This window comes from Pyxicephalus adspersus, chromosome 3 (genome assembly GCF_032062135.1).
Source record: "Pyxicephalus adspersus chromosome 3, UCB_Pads_2.0, whole genome shotgun sequence".
Taxonomy (NCBI): Eukaryota; Metazoa; Chordata; class Amphibia; order Anura; family Pyxicephalidae; genus Pyxicephalus; species Pyxicephalus adspersus.
In genome coordinates this window covers 27,865,681-27,888,124 of record NC_092860.1, presented here as the reverse complement: position 1 = coordinate 27,888,124, position 22,444 = coordinate 27,865,681, and the positions used below count along the sequence as shown (strand labels likewise).

At 37.0% G+C, this 22,444-nt stretch overlaps 1 protein-coding gene across 1 annotated transcript in view; it reads left to right on the top strand.

Annotated features, from left to right (window-relative positions):
- The window catches only part of DAPK1 (death associated protein kinase 1), a 96,848-nt gene extending 74,662 nt beyond the window's left edge, over positions 1-22,186 (top strand). The window contains exons 16-26 of the mRNA XM_072404071.1: positions 881-1,078; positions 2,168-2,365; positions 3,757-3,855; positions 5,362-5,439; positions 7,794-8,016; positions 12,355-12,543; positions 12,900-13,097; positions 17,417-17,555; positions 17,689-17,809; positions 19,076-19,264; positions 19,464-22,186. Of these exons, the coding sequence (XP_072260172.1) occupies positions 881-1,078; positions 2,168-2,365; positions 3,757-3,855; positions 5,362-5,439; positions 7,794-8,016; positions 12,355-12,543; positions 12,900-13,097; positions 17,417-17,555; positions 17,689-17,809; positions 19,076-19,264; positions 19,464-20,696 (2,865 nt within the window). The 3' untranslated portion in view covers positions 20,697-22,186. The remainder of the gene's footprint in view (positions 1-880; positions 1,079-2,167; positions 2,366-3,756; positions 3,856-5,361; positions 5,440-7,793; positions 8,017-12,354; positions 12,544-12,899; positions 13,098-17,416; positions 17,556-17,688; positions 17,810-19,075; positions 19,265-19,463) is intronic.
- The last annotated feature ends 258 nt before the right edge of the window (positions 22,187-22,444 follow it).

Here is a 22,444-nt window from a genome sequence, read left to right as displayed (position 1 = left end):
CTGATATTTTGTATCCATCGTTGATTCAGCAATACTCACCTGTCCTCGTTCGGTCGTAGGTGGTTCATTCATTACCTGAACATTCTGGGGAAGCTAGAACTGCACAGCCTAGCTTTTTTGACCATTTCCCAGAGCAATCACGTAGTTTGGGGGTTATTGCAGAAGGAACCTGCCTGATCTTGCTTTTTTTAAAGTTCTGCCTTAAAGTGTATTCCTGTCTGATACTGTCTGTGTTGTTGTAGGATATAACCTTATTCCTGTCTGGTAAGATATAAGCAGGGTTCTCAAATGTAAAAAAAAAGTACTGATAATATTCAGTGTGAGGATGCACTTAGTTTTTAAGAGGGGGTAAGGGCAATAGGGTGCTTGGATGCACCAGCTAAATAACTAGGTCTTTGTAGAATACACTCCTTAAAGGTCTGTTTTTGCAAAAATGAACTTTACTGCCTGCTGTACATTACACTAAAGCACATAATAAACCTGCCTGCTCTTTAGTGGATGCCATCAAGGAACATAGTTCAATGTATATTGAGAACACATCTCATGAATTCATGGGTTGTGCTGACCCATGCTAAGTTTACCATCAGAAAAATGTTTTGCAAAAACAGGAAAACTGAGAGAAAGGACTGGGGTATTCTTGTGGCCATACTTCAAAACATGTTTAATATGAATACTTATGTTCCATATAAAAAGGTAGTACAATATTATACAATGTAATAACAAAAACACACATTTGCAACAAAAAAAAAACAATAACTGCAAATAACATATCAATAAATCAACGAAGCAAGGGATTTAACTGGAGTTTCACACAAGTTATCTTGTGAACTACTAGGATCAATTGTATTGAATCTTATTGATGTAATGTTTACCTTTGCAGGAAGCAGAAACCCCATTGCATTGTGCTGCCTGGCATGGCTACTATCCTGTGGCCAAAGCTTTGTGCCAGGCCGGCTGCAATGTCAACATTCGTAACCGGGAAGGTGAGACCCCTCTGCTTACTGCAGCTGCCAGAGGATACCATGATATTGTGGAATGCCTGACTGAACATGGAGCTGACCTTGATGCAACCGACAAGGTGAATGATTCCTGCCGTCACAAATTACACACACAGGCGATCAAGGGCCATTTAGGCCTTATAAGAACATCTCCTTGAACACCTAATCGACATTTAGTAACCTGCAATTTCCTGATGTCAAACTCCACTAGTAAAATATTAAAATATAACCGAGAATTGTCAGTGGGATATAAATGCTGGGCCTTTTTATATAATTTGTACCTACACCATTTAGCTTAGCATAGAATATCTTACTCTGTGACTGGACAAATAATCAGATAAAAGCTTGCTAGCTCTCTGCATGATTTGATGCTGAATGTCAGTATGGGCACTGAGAAATATTTCTAACATTAGCACTTCATAAATCAGCTCCTTTATTATTTAGCAGGGTTCACCTTATTTATGTGAATGTTATATATTATACCGTAAACGTTAGTACCCTGCTGCAATCACACTGTTGTGTTATAGCAAATCCCAGCACGGTGCAGTGTAACTGAAGAGATGGAGCTCGTCAAATCCTGTTCTGTGTATCGCTGTTACTTATGGGAGCCGTTTTCAGGACTAAATGAACAATCATGAGAATGTAACATATTAGTTCACTAGAAACAATGGCAATTCTGCTTTCCAACTAATGAGTACAATTCATGAAATATTGATGGGCACGTTTTATATGCATTTAGAAATGATCCCCGTGTACATTTGTTAGTAGCTTGCCTTGTGTTTTGTGTATATTTCTTGTTTGTTCAGAAATCCTGTTCTGTGTTTGTGTGTTTTCTTTCAAGGCAAAAGGCATTTAGTCTGCTCTGCCAAGTTACCTTTCAGATATCTTATTTCTAAAATATTGACTGATGGAGATTATAACTAATTTACACAAACATGTGCAGCAGAATCTAGTGGCATTGTACATAAGCATGCTCTTGTTTGTTTAGGATCAGAATATCTTTGTATTTCTATTTTGTATTGCCTTTTCCAAGCTAAAATTCATACAACAGAATGTGAACAGGCAATGAACAAATACTTTTTTGGTGAATATTAGTGGCTGTATACATATAAGAAATAGAGACTGTAATGTGAATGTAGCTGATTAGATTTTCTGTGCACCTCTTCCAGGATGGGCACATAGCCCTGCACCTTGCAGTGAGAAGATGTCAGATGGAAGTAGTTAAAACCTTGATCAATCAGGGGTGCTATGTAGACTTCCAGGATCGCCATGGTAACACGCCACTTCATGTCGCTTGCAAGGATGGCAATATTCCTATTGTAATGGCACTATGTGAAGCTAACTGTAATTTGGATATCACTAACAAGGTGAGCAACCGATAACAATAATGCAACAATATTAAAAGTTAAAGTAGTAGAAAAAAGTTCTTAACTATCTGCAGAGAAAAATTCTTATCCTATTAAAAAAACTGTATATAGAGGCAGGTAATATAGAGGGGCTCTGAGGCAGGTAAATTCAATATAGATCCAGGTGAACTTTTTGTGAATAGTTTAGTTTATGTAATGTGCAGCCCCCTCTGGTTGTCTTTTTGTATTGTCTCAGTTTTTATACATTTAGTGTATTATTGTGCACACACATAAGTGTTATCAGTTTCTGTGTGTGTGTTTCATTCATATGTCCAATATGTGTCTAATTGTCAGTTTTTATCTTTACAGATCAGTTGAGTTTGTCCAGGTTGTTATATTTTTTGCACAATGTAATCTAATCACAGCGGTGATGTGCCCCCTGTTAGGTTTAGCTTAGCTAATTTTATTCTGCTCATTTTACAATAAATGAAGAAGCTAAATTGTATGTAAACCAAGAACAAATATTTGATATATTGCAGGATACCAGTCCTCAGATGTGGTGGCTACATTAGTTTTCTTTTTCAAGGCTTTTTCCCCGGATGGCTCTGCTAATAATATATTATTGTGAATGACTCAATCATTTTCTCATATCTTTATGCGGAATTGAGTTTTTGACAGGTTTACGTCAAGGTCTGAGCAGATTATGATGGTCTCTTTTTATTCCAATGTAAAAAACTTTGATAAAGCACATTAGTGTTATTTTTCTAGCTAGTATTTGCAATACTGTGGTTTGCGGTTTCAAAAATCAGTGACATCTGTCAGGGATGTAAGGTTTAGTGATTTGATAATTCTGTAATGACAGTGACAGCAGTAGTGACAGCAACAAAGGTTTAATTGCAGCAAAATATGTGTCATCCTCTCTGTAACCAGTTCTCTTTGAATACAATGAGATCATTTTGTCATTCACGCTCAAAGAACTGGCAGATGATGTGTCTGTGATTTGCATAGGCTAGCCAGAGATGGGTTGATTTTTATTACAATCCAGGAAAGAACTTGATATCTTAGTAACTGTAATGATTTACCTACACAGCTTTACATATATGATTGAGTTTTAAAACTGTCTCTTTTAAAGAACATTTAAGATAACCGTTTTGCTAACAAGTATTTTTAAAAAGCAAAAAATTTATTTTGTCAGGCACCTGTTTTCTTAATCTTTGCTTTGTTTCAATTGTACATGAAATTCATTGAATCCTTGTCAAATCAATTTACTTACTAGTATTTTACTACTTTTTACTAGTAGCTAACCTTTACATAACCTATTATTAATGTTCTTAAAGTATATTAAACTGTAACACTTAGCAATGTTATGTTTTATTCTAACCATATACCTTGTCGTTGCTCTTTTATTTTAGTATGGCCGCACCCCGTTACACCTGGCATCCAATAATGGTATTCTAGAAGTGGTTCGCTACCTTTGCCTTACTGGTGCCAACGTCGAAGCTTTAACTCTGGTAGGAAAATTTTACATATTTTAGTTTGTTGGTTAAATAGAAATTATCTTATGGTATAAATGTGAAATTTAAATTTTGTTTGAAGAAGAGTTGAAGTAGTACCATTTTAATTTGCAAATGGGTTCTGTCCCTTGAGTTAGTGCCAATAGGAGTATGTTTTATCTATTTGAAAAACGTTTAGTTTCTAAGTCATATTTGTGCCACCAAAGTTTCATGGATACCCTTAAATTGCAATTGATATTGTAGATCCACCCTGGAATAATCATATCTTTTACATGTTGAAGATTTTATATCTCTTAACCAATGTTTCTGCAGCTGCAGAGATTTTAAATCAGTAAAAGGCAAATAAGGAGGAAATCTTTCATCTGGACTAGGATATTAGCTCACAGACATTTTGCTGTGTAATTATATTACTTAGTGTAATTAATTTATGGACCAGAATGGTTATCTAGAAACTGCACTAATACATGAAAGCAGATAAGATGTCACTAATGGGCATTAATAAGAGAATGAAAGAGTCAGCATTTCATTTCTTAAAGTTCATGTGTGCATTAAATCAGAAACTTAAATAGAATTGAGATTTGTATAGAAAATTAAGGCACACATCAGGCTTGATGACCAGAGAATACATTTCATGTGAAATACAGTATTTGTGAACTTGATTGACTGTATTTTTTACTGGTTTCATTTTATGTTGACCATGCAATATGTGGCTTTAGAAAATTCTGAAATAGTTTCAACAGCCGCTTGAAATAAGCAATTGTTGCCTTGGTTGATAAAAAAATTAGCACATTGAAAAGTAATAGTAATTGTTTCAGAGTGTAAAGACTAAGGCTAGGTACACGTGTGCAGTAATTGTCGTTGGGAAGGATCTTTCACGATCCCTTCCATTGACAAACGACTGCACGATGCATGAACGAGTGCTGTACATACAGCACCATTCTGTTCTATGGACAGGGGAAGAACGACAGAGTGGCACCCCGCTGCACTCTCTTCACTTCCATTACAAACGTTCGTCATCCATCATCCGTGGATCTGCCAGAGGTCATTCAGACGATGGAAGACGAGCACTGTACTGTACACACGCCACATTCTCGTCTGATATCAGCCCTGAGCCTATTATCGGATGAGAACCATTGCACGTGTGTACCTAGCCTAAGAAAAATGAACAGCAATCGAAGAGTGTTTTAGTTAAGGTATAGAACAACTACTTTTGATGAACAATCAGGTTGTGATATGTTATTTGTGAATTGACGGCTACAGTAATTGACCTTTTTTTTTCTGGAATGTCATTTTCTTATAATTTTAAAAATACAAACCTACTGTCATGTATATTTATAGGGACACACAATGACCAGTTAATATTTAATTAATAAATATCCTATGTCTTTTTCATTAAGCCTGACCAAACGTTTCTAAAGAATAAGCTGGGTTGTATGTCTAATAAATGATCCTACTTTATGGTCAAATATTAAACCATTATTAATTTTATATTCTCTGTGATAGGATGGAAAAACTGCAGAAGATCTTGCCAAGGCTGAGCAGCATGAGCCTGTTGTCAATTTACTTTCAAGACTTCGTAAGGTAAAGCCTTTTTTAAAATTTATGTAAATTATATTAAAAAAAATACATAACCTTGGATGAATTTTTGGATTTATAATACTTCTCTGTACAATGAATATTGCTATATTACAGCATACACCTCTTTTTCTGGGCTCCTGAAGACTGGGTATACCTAAAGAAATAAAAAAGGCATTATGAGCAACTCTTATATACTGTCCTAAGCAATATGTAGGGAGGATTGGGCAGAAACACTACATTTTTCAAGTTGACCCATACTAATTTTCATATCGGCTTTTCTTCTAATGCAAGTAAAGGTGTAAAAATCTTGCTTCTACCTAGTGATCATTGACATTTTGCTATACTTTTGCACATATGTGTATGTTAGTGCAGTCATACATGCCTGGAGAAACCTGTAATAAAAATGATCATATGAATGTGCACTGTACACTTGTTGTGCTAGCACGCAGCCAGTGACAAAGTGCATCAGCTCCTTGTTGGTGGTTGCTGTTTGATTGACAGAATAGTGCTATAAAAACCTTATTATGTATGGTCTTCAACCATACTGTCACCAATGAGACACTAAAAGCCTGATTTTTTAAAGGCTGCAGAAGATAACACTTTCATCACTCAAGCTGGATGATCACCAAACCTGGAATGGATTTCCTAAAAGTCGTTTGCTATTAGCAAATGTTTTAAATCCTGGACCAGATCCCGGTTTGCTGGATCACCTAGTTTCACTTATGAAAAGCTTTAATAATTAAGCCCTATGTAAGCATTTCTTAGCCACCTTAAAGCAGATCTGAATTTTCTTTTTAATGGTAATGCTTTAAAATGGCAATTTAAAACTCTGCATTCACAAATGCAAATCTGTTTTTTTTTTTGTGTTAACCTTATGCCATCTTGCCTAGTGTGGTTGGATTAAGGTGGTGCTACCATCCAGGGGAACATCAATCAGTCATGAATCAGTATCAATCTGTTTCCCTTCTTAACTAATTCTCTTCCTTCTGTGGTTTTTAAGCCATTTGAAGTCTGACCACAGGACTGGGAGGTCAACACAGTTCTGTGCAGTAACAGTTTTTGCCACTTAAGCTAATATAAGAGCATATTGGCATACTAAATGGGGTGTATGGGACACTTATGACCTCTAATCAATAAAAAGCTGAAGCCAAGAGGTCTTTGAGAATTCCAAGTCATAAACTATGGAGACCTTCTGGGTGAGGCATAAAACACACAGTTTTACAAGTGTACATACATGTATATGTGCATGCATTATATTTTTAACTTGCAATTTTGGTGTTTGCATCAAAAAAATGACAAAATAATTCAACACAGAAGGGATTAAGGTGTAGCCCTTACTGTGTGTAAAACATCTACAGTCTCACCTTATTCTGAAACTGCAGCTGTATCGTGTTGTTAAGTTAAACAATTTAGGAATGGCGCTATGAGCAGCAGTATGCTCTAATCCGCAGAAACCAGCCATGATTCAGCTACAGAAGTCAGATGCGGTTAATGAAAATGTTATCTTATTGGTTTCTATGGCTACAGCTTACTTTTTTGCTTCTGTTATTTGCTAAATAAGCCCCAGCATCTGGGTTGTGCTTATGCTGCAGAGTTGTATTCTTCATATTTAAGTATTGTGCACCACTGCGGAGATTTCCCCTGCAGGAAATGTCTGTCTATGCTGAGCTCATGTCAAGATGTGCTTATTCCATTTATCCTCAGAGCCCATTTTTAAGGCGGAACACTAATAGGATTGAACAGCTTGTATTACTATCAAAAATGTGATTAATGTTCTGCTTCACAGCAGTGTTGTCATGTAGTAAACACACTTGTGATTTTTATAAAAAAAAAAAAAAAATTGCCTTATAGTATAGGCCATTTCTTTTGACATGGTATTCATATGTAAGGGATCATCTGACTTATGTAAAAGTTTGAAAAGATATGTCTTAATATAAAAAAAAGGACATACAGAAAAATCTACGTTTGTGAGAGGCTTATTTATGGGCGTGATTGAATCCCATCTTCTTTTACAGCTATGTCGTCTGAGACAACTAAGCTCTCAAGCAATTCTATTCCCTTTTCTGATGAAAGAGGGTACAGAGATTGCTTTATAGCTTTGTGTAGTGTCAGAGTGCATCTCATCAAATTAAGTGCTCTGCTAGGTAAAGGAAAATGAATGGTCTTTTGTACACACAAACAATATATCCTGTTCATGGATATTTTAATATTAACAGGAATATCCTATGACACTAGAGAAAAAAATCTGCAGAAATCTGCCTTCACTTGCATTTTTGTCTATATTTTTTTATAGAATAAGATAAATCACACCAGATAATGTCTATATTTTTTTACATTTCGTTTTTTATCATCCTCAGGACACGTACAGAAGTCAATTTATTCAGCAGCTGAGACCTATCCAAAGCCCACAGCCAAGGATTAAACTGAAGTTGTTTGGACATGTTGGCTCTGGGAAGACCACACTTGTGGAGTCCCTAAAATGTGGGCTTATACGCAGCTTTTTCCGGAGGCGCAGACCTCGCCTTTCTTCCACTAATTCATCTCGTTTTCCTCCTTCACCGCTGTCTTCCAAAACCTCAGGTAAGTTTAGATTTTAGCTGACATGATGTGTCAAACCTGCTATATTATAATGAATATATAAGAGGAAACTTTATTAGGGTTTTGTTTCATTTTACTTTTTAATGTTCACAAATGTACAAATTAAGGTATTTATGTATCTCAACAGCCAACCCTGTTGGCCTGTGTTCAATTATATCAGATTCACCATAAGCTGTATGTTTAAATTCAGCTGATTAGTCCATTTTTACCCTTGTTTCTTCCTGGTGTCTGGCCAGGTAGTGGCAGGGTAAGGGCTAAATACATTGTAAGCTGGGGTAAGTAACCATTTTACATCTCTTGCTAGCCTTGGTATTAGTATAAAGATGTGAATCAGGCAGTACATTGTACTTGTGTCTTCTAGCTCTTTAACTACACATTTAATCAGGCTCATAAATATCTAAAGTAGGAAACCCCTTTAAAGTGTTTTCAGTCTCCTGGATTAATTGCTTTAAGTGGGTAGCACAAAACTTGTAAATGAATACCAGTCTTAGATGAGGAAAAAGATTCCAGCAGTCTAGAGTTTCTGCGGACTGACAAATGGGGCAGCTTCCACTGGAGTGATTTGTATTCTAGCACTGGTGCGTAGTAATAACAATGAATGATATAATGACTCTGACACTCAAGTCATGCTAAGCAAAGTGCTTGAGTTACAAATGAAAATGCTTTTAATCCAGTGATTTCTTACCGTGGAAAGCAGTACAGCTCACAGGCGCCTATTCATTACACTGAACATGTTGGCTTTCTTCCAATGAATGGAGGTTATTTTAAGAAGTGGAAGACCCCTTAAGTGTAACTGGCAAAGAAACGGGAAACGGCTCAGATTTTATAATGTGCCTAAAATATGCAGTGTAATTAAAAAAAATAAAAAAGCAGTCACAATTTGTACTAAATAGTTTCAGGTATCTGTTATTTTAATAATAAAAAACTAATCTTTGATGGGACGTCTTATCTTCTGGTAATACAGAACATTGTATTACAAAATTTTGCATTACAAGGTAAACCTGAAGTTTGTAAAAGTTCATTTTATCATTTTGTTTGGATCTGCTTCCTTGTTGACTCTATATTTGGGTATAACGAAATTGATATAGAATGCAGCAAGTTGTGGGAGCAAATCACAAGTTGGCTTTGAAGGGGTAAGGTTGATCATTGATTAGAGTTTATGTAGGGCAGATCATACACAAATGGAATACAGAGTGTAGAAACTTGTGGCCCACAAGCATACCATACCTTTAATAGACCAGTCTCAATACTGGGCATTCTATATATAGCTTCTATATGGGGCAGATTCCACACAAGAGATACAGAGGCCAGTAACTTTTAGCAGACAGTCTCCTTTAAATTATTGATCAGCTGCTATGTTCCTCTTGCCATACATTGTGAAAAAGTTGTGCATTGTTGGGATAAGCTGTTAGCTAAAGATATCTATAAAAGCTGATAAAAGGCCACAAAGAAATCAGATAATAAGTATATTTGTATAGCCAGCTTGCTCAGCCTAATTCATGGAAGCAATAGAGTTGGTTTTAAATCATATGTTTTGTATCAGTTTCCAATATGACGGCTCGGTATTTTAGGAAGGGGTTAAGGCAAGATGTCGGCAATTAATTTGCAGCGTTTGATCACAACTCAAGAGGCATGCCTCAGTTTAGGCAAATGTCCTTGGGTTGTATGCATATCTAAATGCAAGTAAACAAAATGGTCCGGTATAATATTAGCATGTTTCCTTGGCAGCACACTAAACATGTACAAGACACGCAGAATGGGGTCATAGGTAGTTATTATTTTTATTTTTCCAAAGAGGAGATCTTGCCGGGCATTCTTGGTTTTAAGGTTTCTTGCTACTCTTCAAATACTTATTGCTATGCAGACAGAATCCTTTACATGTAGTTCCTGGGTTACATACGAGATAGGGACTGTAGGTTTGTTCTTAAGTTGAATTTGTATGTAAGTCAGAACAGGCACATTATTTCTATAAATGCAGGATAGATGTTTGTCCCAACATATTTTTAGGCAGCATGGTGTCAGTTACTGTAACAAAACCTTACTGTGAGTTAATCACAAAGCAAAAAAAAATACTTTATGGAGCCCAGACATTTATTAACTTCTGGAGCAAGCTTTGCAAAAAGAAACAATTGCAGAGTTTGTCTTAGTCATTAAAGAGTTACAAGTTGTTCCAGAACAGCTCAGTTCTTTAGGATCACCCACAACCTCAGCTGTGGTTAGCAAAAGATTTCTTTTGCAGGTCATGCGAACCGCCCCCCTGCCTCTGTCCTGCACACGAGAGAGCAGGGAAGCTCTGTTCGTATCTAGGAGTCGTCAATATGTCGGATGTCCTTAACTCGGGACTACCTGTATTATTAAAAAAAATAAAGCTGTATAAATAGCTCCCCTTTTGCTTTGTAAATGTAGGTTTTCATTTTTTTTATTGCTATGAGTAAATCTTTATTAAATGCTTGTTGATCCTGACAGATCTGTTTTGTATGAAGATTTCTCTGCTCTTGTTCAGATGACGGCTCTAGTATTTTGGATATCTAGAGACCATTGTTTCTTTCATGTTTACGAACATGTTAGATAGGCTAATTGGTATAGAATGTAAAAAACAGAAACTTTGCAAAATTTTCCCAATATTTTTGTATGTTATGTAATGTGTTCTTCCAGGTTGAATAGAGCTGAACCTATACCTACAATGCATCTTTGTAGTTAGTCTATTAGCCTTTTCTCTGCCTAAGGTCATCTAAAGGCTCCCGTAGAACAATAACATGTGAAGAGTGCTGATGTGCACTGCCAGTTGTTGTATTACTGTAAGCAATCTGCAATCTTTCAGCTGTGTTTTGCACATTTACCTGTGTATAACGATTTCCATCGTTTGTTATACAATATAGTTAAATACATAATGCATTAGTAATAGGAAGATGGAGAAAAACTACTTTCAGTAGAAATAATGTTTTTGTGTTCTCCCCATGTTTGTGAGGGTTTCCTCTTGTTCTCCAAAAAAATTCCTTTCTGATTCCATGAGGCAATTGGATGTTCCCTGGATCAACAGTCACTGTTATCTTTACTTTAAAGTCTTAATACCCAGTTATATTCTGTTCTTCTAGAAAAACATCCAGCTTTTTCTTAAAGCAATCTATAGTAGTTGCTGAAACTACTTCCTGAGGGAACCGATTCCACATTTTCACAGACCTTACAGTGAAGAATCCCTTCCTTATCCGGAGCTTAAACTTGTTTTCCTCCAGATGCAAATAGTGCCCTCTTGTTCTTTGTAATGATCTCAAAGTGAATAATGGGGAAGAGAGTTCTCTATATGGACCATTTATATATTTATACAGGGTGAGCATATACCTCCTTAAACATCTCTTCTCAAGGGAGAATAGATTCAGTTCAGCTAATCTCTCCTCATAGCTGAGCTCCTCCATTCCTTGTATTAGTTTGGTTGCCCTTCTCTGCACTCTCTCCAATTCCACAATGTCCTTTTTGTGAACTGGTGCCCAAAACTGGACTGCATATTCCAGATGTGGTCTGACCAATGCTTTGTACAGGGGCAGGATTATGTCTCCATCTCTGCAGTCTATTCCTCTTTTATTTCAAGAAAGTAGTTTACTAGCTTTAGTTATTGCAGCTTGGCATTGCATGCTGTTATTAAGTCTATGATCTACTAGAACCCCCAGATCCGTCTCCATTTCTGACTCCCCCAAATGTATTCCCCTTAGACAGTATGAAGCATGCATGTTGTTAGATCCCAAGTGCATAATTTTATATTTATTTATATTACTTGTCATTTGCCACTTGGCTGCACAATCAAACAGTACATCCAGGTCTGCTTGTAGATTATAGAGATCTTGTATGGACTTATGTATATATGTCATCTGCAAACACAGAAATGGTACTTTTAATCCCAAACTCTATATCATTTATAAAGATGTTAAACAGTAAAGGTCCCATACATAGAAACTAGTTAGTAAGTTACATAGTTGGACATAAATCCATCAAGTTCAACCACTAAGTAGCCAGAGTTTAGAATAGGCTCCAGGCTGTTGAACACAATATGTATGTGTTATAAGAAAATAAAGAATAAAAACTAATAAAATAAAGCATTAAAATTTAGTTTTTTTTACTTCCAAACACGCTCCACTATCAAGGTGTTACTCTCAAATATTTCTATTTTATGTTCTGTACTGAAAGGAAAAAACAAAAGAATTGATTGCCATGAAGTTTCTCAGGAAAATGATTATTTAGGCCAAACCCTTTACAAAGTTGTGGCAGATGTGGATATTCTCAATGAGCTGGTTACGGTATTTTCCAACTATTTTCTTTCTTGCTTAGTTTCAGTAAGCATTTGTGATTTGTACCCTGGCTGTGAGAACGTAAGTGTGAGGAGTCGGAGCATGATGTTTGAACCAGGTCTGACAAAAGGAGTCCTGGAGGTGTTTGTCTCCCCATCCAGCCATCCTCATAGCTCTGTTGATGACCAGTCCACCAAAGCTATCGACATCCAGAATGCCAATCTCAATGGTATGTAAAAGGTTTCATCTTTGTTTACTCAATGCCCTTTGTCATGTCTGTAGTAAGTTTGTTCCTTGCTGAGAGTAGTTCAAATGTTGTGTATTATTGTCTGTAAAGTATACATTGCCTTATACAAAATATTTTCATGAGAAGTATAGAGGGTCATTTAACTTATAATAGTCAAGTATTGTAGTCTGTACCTTTTAAATTGCAACAACATATGTGGTGCTTTAAATAACTGCACATTGTACCAGAACAGAATACAGTAACTTTCCCTTATTGCACCTGACTGTAATATGTTCTTAGCATTTGTTTAATGAATTGCACTTGTTTAATGAATTGCACTTTACATCCCTCTTTCGTAGGTGTAGGAGATTTCAGCATCTGGGAGTTTTCTGGAAATCCTGCCTACTACTGCAGCTATGACTATTTTGCTGCAAATGATCCCACATCCATTCATGTGGTGGTTTTCAGCCTTGAAGAGCCATATGAGATCCAAATAAATCAGGTTATATTCTGGCTAAATTTTCTGAAGTCTTTGGTTCCTGTAGAGGAGCCCATAGGTATGTCAATGTGATTTTAATTCTAATTTGCTACATATTCTCTATTTTTGATATGTTGATGTGTTAGTAAGTTTGGTGGGCATTGCTTTCAGTTTGCTATGTTCTTGTAGTGTTGCTATTACCTTCCCTTGATGGGGGACTGACCAAAAAGACTGCTGTCTCTGTAATATGTACAATGCATAAATAAATAAATAAATATATATATATATATATATATATATATATATATATATATATATATATATATATATATATATATATAATATATTGTGTGTGTGTGTGTGTGTGTGTGTGTGTTTTTGGTTCGCTACTCATGCCCTTTTATGTTTGGCCTGAAGACTGGATAGTTGACCAATATTGGTTACACTCTACATCTAGCAGTCCAGAATAAATAACCCTTTACATTTACTTGTAGCTGTAGTTCAACAGTGGGAAATATTGCTTTTTATTTATTTTGTGTGGTTGCTCTCAGTCCTATACACATAGAAAATGCCCTTTAGTCTGGGAGGATTTCCCATAATACGATGCATTATAAACAAGCTGTCTTTAAACATTTTTACTTTAATGTGCAATAACTGTAATGCAAGATGTCCTTATAATAAATATTAGTATGTATATGTTTTTATGCTCTTGCATGTTTTCCAGTAAATATTGCTAACTGTGTTAGACTGTTGTTCCCTCCGGCCCCCACAAGGTCACTGAACATGAAGACTTTTAGCACTAATCCTGATTTTCCGCACCATCAGATCACTTTCTCAGCTTATGTTTTCTAAGTGTAATCAAATTCACTGAGCTGGCTTAGCAGGGTATATCCAATAAACCTCTGCTCAAGGAGCTGTTTTTCTCACTTTCCTGGGAACGTATTTCACACAATTAAAAATAGTGGATTACAGAATAAATGGGATGCTTCCATTTATAAATAGAGACCTTGTTAACATGTAAAGATATTTAAGCATATGCACTGTCATTAAATTGCATTTTAAAAAACATGATCTTGCATTGCTTTTGCAAAAGGAAGGATAATCGTTAGTAATTTTAATAGTTGTGGACCTCCGTCAAGTATATGATCTGAGAGCAATAAGCGTCATTCCACTAGTGAGAATTTTAGTAGCTGCAATTTGGGTTTGGGTTATACTGCCACCTTCAGGAGAGTTGGACAATGGCAAACAAATGGGAAGACAGCGCAGGATAACCCACTACCAGCATGCCATGTTTTTGTCATTGGAGGTTGGATCTCTTATCAACTTTTCTATATAAAAGACTAACTTTCTTTTTTTTTTTTTTTTTTTATTCTATCTTTTTTTGTATTTATTCAAGGTTCTCAGTGTTGCATGAACAAATATCTCCTTTTTGCATAGTTCACAGAACTAATAGTTGCAGAAACAGCCTGCAAGTCACCCCTAGGCACTGGGTTCTGCATTAGGTGCTGTCCAGACCTCATTCTGATACTAGATAGCCACAGAATCCTTTTCAGATCCAGAGTTGCAGGCATTGCCTCTTCACTTGCCCTGTCTTTAAATACTGTAGGTCAGCTAGTCAGTATGAGCACTGGGAGATACCTTACTTATGTCATTGACCTCTTTTTCTAAATCCACCACTTTTTTTTTTTTTTTTTTTTTTTTTTTTTTTTTTACAGTTACACCACAAAAGGGTATAACGCTGATGGACTGGGCACCTGAGGTGACCTACTGGATCTCTCTGCTGCTTCTCCTAGTGCCACATGAAACTCTGATTCCATTTTAACTGCCTACCTTCATTTACCTACCCAGCCATCCAAACCTCATCTGGTACCAGCTGTTGGGGTTGCCATAAGTACCTTAGACTTCGTCAGACCCTTAGTCTTAAGTTGGTTTTAGACATCTGAAGCCCTATTGCTGTTATGGGTCCCCCTGGATCACATTCTTAATGGTTCTGGAGTTGGAGCCTACTTGATCACATCCATGTTGGCTGAGATTCCTGACAAGGTCCAACAGCAATTTTTTGGTTTGTTTAGTTCCTTGTCTAGCTGACCATGACTGTAGAGTCTCCAAGTGGGCAGTAGCACTTTTCCCTGAAGATTGGGTCTATGATCTCCCAGCCCTAATGACTTTAGAATCTTTGAATGCAGTGTCAGATTCTGACTAAAGGCGTCTGTGAGTTTTATTCGCTCCAAAATATAAAGAAACCATTTAGATTCTTTTTAAAGAAAAACTTAAAACTAGAAGATTGGCCTACTGTTTTAGGTTTGTTTGGTTTATTCCTGTTGGGTATTTTAGTATCCCAGAGAGAAATAGGATCTTTGCTGTTTAAACTACCTTCTATGGAAAGTGGAAACATTCTACTCCACAGTGATGTATCCTGATTACTCCCGCAAAAATAAGAAGTAAAGGGCGGTTCACAGTCTATATGTGTATTGGCCAATTGTTGACAATCTAGCTGCAAGTGATTTTTCAACATGGGTAAGGGAACATGTCTATGGCCCTAGGGTTTGTGGGGTTTCAGTAGGGCAATATGGCTACAGTAAAGGGCAGCAGATCTGCATTTAAGCACCCCATCACTGGTTTGTGTTTTAACGAACACCACCTTTTAGGATCTTGCCTTGAAATACATATTTAGGATGCCAGTTTTATCCTAAATACTGTACTTGGCCTTTGTGAAAGAAGCCCCACGAGAGGTCTAAGATCTTATTTTTTTTTTCCCAAAAAAATTTGTAGGTTCTACATGTGTTCAACTCTCAGAAAATACATCTTTTGCATAAAGGTGTGTTTCCACTTTTCAAAGTGTGGTAATCCTGGCAGTTTCTTGATTTCTATGTCTATTATACTTTTAAGCGCAGGGGGTGATAATTCTAAGTCAACAACTTTTGTTATTCTGTCCTCCTTGGTGCTTTTTTTTTTCCTTTTGTGCACTGTTGCTTAGATGCACAAAAATCAATAATACATCAGCTCTATGAGATGTTGTTCCACCAGGACTTTTTTTTTTTCTTGCTACATTGCGTTGTTTTTTCTGTGCTCAGTCTACGGTTTCATGGCTCCCACTGTGATCCTTGTTGCACTTCAAAGGTAATTTTTCCGTTAGTGTGGTAAATCGAAACCAATACATAGTCACCCTTTTTCTTGAGCTTCATCCTAAAGTCCCCATATCCTTTTCCGAGATACCCCTTTGAAAACTTAAGCATTAATCCTGAATCTTGCTTTGAGGTCCTTGTCATTACTATGTGAGATGGAATGCTTGTCTGCTAGTTTTGGTAGTAAGTGTCTACATTGTTACCTGTTTTATGTTCTGGTTTCAGGTTTTGGATCTTAAAAATTTTGAGTTCTGATATGGAAAGGCGTATGGCTGTGTCTCAACTTTCCAGTAGGGCAATATGGCTACAGTAAAAGGGCTGCAGATCTGCATTTAAGCAACCCATAACTGGTTTGGGTTTAAAGTAACACCACCTTTTAGGATGTGCCTTGAAATACATATTAAGGTTGCCACTACTTGTCCGTCTTTGTGAAACAAGCCCAGGAAAATCTGAGATGTCTATTTTTTTCCCAAAAAAATCTGCAGGTTCTGCGTGTGTTTGCTGACCCAATTTTCCACCCGCCTCCAGCCTAACTGGCTTTTCCCCTGTTGTATGTTTTCCCCTTGGCCTTACTATGGTTTACTCTTGGTTTGGCTGGCAGCTGGGTATCATTGCTTAGTGTTGGTGTGATGCCGGAGGTGTGTTCTCATATCATTAGGCTGCTGTCATTGCAGTTGCCTCAGTTGGACTGCCTCTGAACATCCCAATTGGTGAGAACGAGGATAATATTTTTGAAAACGTATTTTAATTTTTTTTCATGGATTTTATTGAGAGATATCTGTCCTTCTCTGCACTTTAATCATATTCTTGGTACTGCTTTCTACAAACTGAGGAATGCTGGTAATAGAGGGGTTATTTGGGTCTGGTCTACAGCAAATTTGCTTGCTAGTGTGTAATCAAGAAGCTTCCAGTATAACCTGGAAGTACGGGTTCTGTCATATTCACTGAGCAAGGTTAACCCGCTTAAATCAATGACAATAAATTGTAGCCTTTCTCACCAGAGATGTTTATATACTGATGAGCTATGAATGAAAACAAAAACCAAGAACCATTTCATTTAGAAATTCTAGGTGTGTTTTGTTCAACATGTCTTGTGGTATCTTGTGAGAATGAACTCTAAGAAAAGTTTCCAAGTAAAAAGCATTGTAAAGATGTCCATTACAACTCATTTTGACATACATATACATTGATATACATTCTGGTCCATACGTTTTTAAAATATGTATTTAAGACCACCTGTTTTCATGTTTTGTTTTTGTTATTGTCACAACAGCTTATGGAGGGAAACTGAAGAATCTTTTGCGAGTGGTGCTGGTTGCCACTCACGCGGACATTGTCAACCTTCCTCGTCCCGCTGGTGGAGAGTTTGGATATGACAAAGAAATATCGCTGCTGAAAGAAGTTAGAAACAGGTAATCCTGGAGATTTGATAAACCGATTATGCTCCAGAAAACAATGTCATTCATTCTGATTTCTTAAAACATTGTACTGCACCTTAATTATATCTTGAAATCTGTAAGACATTTTGTTTGTCTGAATTGCTAGGTTTGGCAATGACCTCCAGATTTCTGATAAGCTGTTTGTGTTGGATGCTGGGGCATCTGGTTCCAAGGAGACAAAGCTTCTGCGCAACCATCTGCAGGAATTAAGAAGCCAGCTGATTTCTGTAAGTCATGAGCTGTAAAGTGCAATGCTTAACTGCACCAAAAGACAGACTTTATTAGGGAAAGAATAAGATGAAGTATCTGTAAGGATACCAAGTTTATGGGGGGGGGGGGGTTGCCACTAGAGATCCCAATGGTTGCTTTTTATAGCTGTGTGTCAAAAAATATTTTTTTTCTTACATTCTCTATACCTGTAGGCAGTAGAATAATGAATTTGCCAGTTAGACTCTGAAACTGTCCCAATTTAGAAGAAAGAACACAGTATACATGTTATAGCTTTATAATATTAAGAGTCTTCCCTGCAATTATGAGGAATTGTATTTAGCACAAATAGGGGTGAGAGAGGAAATGGGACACTCCTTGAATTTATGTTGTCAGACTGTTGCCATACATTTACACACAGAAACAGCCATAATATATGATAATGCACCATATTGCCATATCCTTATATGTTGATAAAAGATCTTCATAGTTAGATGAGGAATATAATCCCTTTGAATATTCAGTGTATGACAAATGTTCATTGTGTTGCTGTAATGTTACTAAAGCTACTCTTGCACCCTCTGCTGGTCACATTGCTCAACTAATAAAATCTGTAACAGGTCCAGGTAGAAACATCATGCTTTAGAGAGCCTTTCTGTTTTGCTTTGTAATGCTTTGATCATAGTTCTTTTAGTCTGTAGGTTTTTTTTTATATAATATGCTCAAATCAGTTGGCCTATTATATTTTCTGAAATAATTGGACATGTGACATAGTGGTAAAATCTTGATCAGAAGTACATATATTATCATGTGATCTCACACATCTGCTTAATCAATTTCTAACTTTAGTAATTAGGTAGGCAGTTAAAAGTAATTGCACTGAAACAACTCCACTGCTAAACTTCCAATAGGAAAATTGATTGGATTAGTCAGGTACAAAATTAATATCTGAGCTGTTCATATTTAACCAGCCTGACAATTTTGCAAGACAGGGTGACCTATTACGGGTGAAAAAAAAATCCACTGGCAGGGAACAACGGGCAAAAAACTGTTACAGAAGGGACTCAAACTGCTAATAATGGACAACATTATATATTTCCCTCTTTATTTTGGTAATAGTTTCATTGTAAAATATTTTCAGCTGAGTTATTGTACACAATTATGAGTATGCTGAGCTTTTACAGATGTGTGGTGTACTTCATCCTCATTGTGCTTCTGCTTGTACGACAGTAAACAAATTGTTGTGGGTAGTTTATTATCTAAAATGGCTTTTATTTTTTTTGTAGGATTGCCCACCAATGACATCATTATGTGAGAAGGTTCTCTCAACTCTTGCATCATGGAGAAAGCAGAATGGACCCAACCAGTTACTTTCATTCCAGCAGTTTGTTTATGATGTGCAGGAACAGTTAAATCCACTGGCAACTGAAGATGATGTCAGAAACCTAGCCCAGCAGCTGCACAGTATGGGAGAAGTAAGTTTTTTCTCTTCCTAAATGACGGATGCATTATACATATACAACATGTGCATGTGTTGTATATGTAGCAGCAGAACAATATTTGTACACCAACAGAAAATGAAATTATATTTGCCTCACATCACCCGTGTTTTAAGTATGTGTAATTGTAAGTGTTGCACAATAATAATGTACTATTATGTTTGTTTATAAACAGATAAACATCATGCAAAGTGATACCGTGCAAGATGTGGTGCTTTTAGATCCAAGATGGCTGTGTTCAAATGTTTTAGGGAAGCTGCTGTCTGTTGAGAACCCAAAAGCCCTTCACCATTATAGAGGAAGATATACTATGGAGGATATTCAGCGGCTGGTTTCAGACAGCGATGTGGATGAACTTGTACAAATTTTAGATGCTATGGACATTTGTGCGCGGGACTTGAGTAGTGGGACCATGGTAGATATCCCTGCCCTTATAAAAACAGATAGCCTGCACAGGTCCTGGACTGATGAAGAGGAGGACATCTTAATATATGGAGGTGTTAGAATTGTTCCTGTGGAACACCTTACTCCTTTCCCCTGTGGGATATTCCATAAAGTCCAAGTCAACCTCTGCAGATGGATACACCAGCAAAGCACAGAGGGAGATGCCGACATACGTCTGTGGGTAAATGGGTGTAAACTGGCAAACCGTGGGGTTGAGGTTTTGGTGTTGCTGGTCAACAATGGTCAAGGAATTGAAGTGCATGTGCGAGGACTAGAAACTGAGAAGATTAAGTGTTGTTTACTCCAAGAATCTATTTGCAGTATCATTGATAACTTATTTGCAGCAACCTTGCCTGGGATTTTAACTGTAAAACATTACTTAAGCCCTCAGCAGCTAAGAGAACACAATGAGCCAGTAATGATCTACCAGCCAAGAGACTTTTTCAGAGCCCAGGCTCAAAAGGAGACATCACTGGCAAACACAATGGCTGGGTACAAAGAAAGTTTTAGCAGCATATTGTGCTTTGGATGCCTGGAGATTTACTCCCAAGGAAGCCTCGGCATGGAACATCACGTTTCCGATCTAAATATTCTTGTAAGGAGGAAACTCAGCCGACTTCTTGATGTTCCAGATCCTATGGGCAAGGATTGGTGTCTTCTAGCCATGAATTTGGGCCTTCCAGAGTTAGTTGCCAAATATAATGCCAACAGTGCGACACAAAAAGATTTTGCAGAGAGTCCTGTCTGTGTTCTTTTACAAGAGTGGGGAAATTCTCCCGATAGCACTGTAGCGATATTGATGTCCAAACTGAGAGAACTGGGGAGGCGGGATGCTGCAGATTTTCTTCTGAAATCATCCTCGGTGTTTAGAGTAAATTGGGATGTGCATGGTCAGGAAGCCTATGCGGCTAGCTGTAACAGTGGCACATCTTACAATTCGATTAGTTCAGTAGTGTCACGATGACTGACTGTTTCATTCTGAACTCTCTACTGCTACCAGTGTAACACATTTAGTTCTTATATTACCGTATTACAAGGGTATGAGTTTGAAGTCATTAATTTATGAGCATTCCATTGATGAATGTTACATGCCCTATATACCTTGTACTTTGTGATCTTTGTACTTTTTAATAAGAATTGTTGCCTTTTATCATAGATTTTTAAAGGCTTATACTTTGAATTTTTTCAGTCCTTCTATAGAATGTGCTGCTAACTACTGCCACCTGAATGGATAAAAGCCGTTCCTTTTATTTTATATATTGTTCTTTTTATCACATTAATGATGAAGGTGCACAGTTATCCGTTTATTCAAGGCTTACACTTTCCATCTTTGTGATTGGCGGATGTATTTCAGAAGATATACCCAAAATGTGGGATTTTGCTGTCTTACTAAATCTAAAGGTGTACTGTGTAATCACAGTAATGTGAGTGCCTTGCTGGAGAGGGTTCAGGAGCCTTGGAATGATGCCATGTGGGTGGCAGGGTGATGGTGTTGTCACTCTGCACTCTTCACTTTCACCTATTCTTGAGTAATAGACTTACACTTTATATTCCTGCTCACGGGGAACCTTATGATGACCTTTGGTCAGAAACAGGATTATAAGTCCACTCCCTGAGCTCAGGAGCAGCTTGGCTGAAGCCCTCGGTTACCTTTCATAGGGGCAGGGGATGCAGCGGCCCAAGAATTGTTGCCACCATTGCAATTCCATTAGTTGGCTAGTAGTAAGGGTGTAATAGTGCCCTAAGGTTTGTTTTACATCATGCTGTCTACCTCTTCATGACTGTCTGCATGATAATCATAAGAAACCAACTTTTAGTTTGATACTCAGCTAGTCATACACGCTGTACTGATGTAGAACATTGTATTTTATCCAGTCTAAAATGTGACTGTGACTCAGGTACACAAATCATTTTATCATTTATATAAACTTCATTCATGTCAAAGTATTAGAGGCTTTGTCCACTTGGCAAATTCAGTGATTGATAAATGTTCAACAAAGCTTTATTTTGCGGTTTGCTGTATGGTCATTGAAATGATGGGCATTTCCAAACAATGTGAAATCTCGCTGACATCACCTCAGGTATAGGTTCTTACGGACGATCCATTCGCCATGTAAGACTTGTATCAAAAGTGGTCCTACAACAAACACACACTGCAATATTTTTCTGTTGGGTACATCAGGCATCTTTTTATTATCAACAAGGGCGTGTTCATAGATTTCCTGTACTTGAAATAAATATAAGGATTTTGTCGCTAGGATTTTAACTTGCTGCCAATACTAAGTGGGGGAATCTGTTTCATTTGTGTGCTTTCTTTTGAAGATGCATGCGATGAAATGTGTAAATACAGAAATGACATTTCCATTTTTAATCTTTTTGGTTTGTAGAACGATTTTAAAACTTGTTTTTATATATGTACATATCTATGAATAAACATGTTGCCTGTTGAAAACATTTTCATTTGTTGAATTATTGTGTATAACACAAATTTGTTGTCAAAAAAGCAGAAGCCAAAAAAAAAAAAAATGTTTTTTCCCTAATATTACGTTCTTTCTACGATCACCCAAAAATGTGTTCAATCAGTTCATTTGAATACCTAATGCTTTGCAGAAAACTACTAATACCTGTAGCTACTATTCTTGCTCCAATCTGAAATTCTTCATTGTAGCCTCTCCCCTCCCTTTGCTCTATAGAGCAGCGGTCCTGACCAGT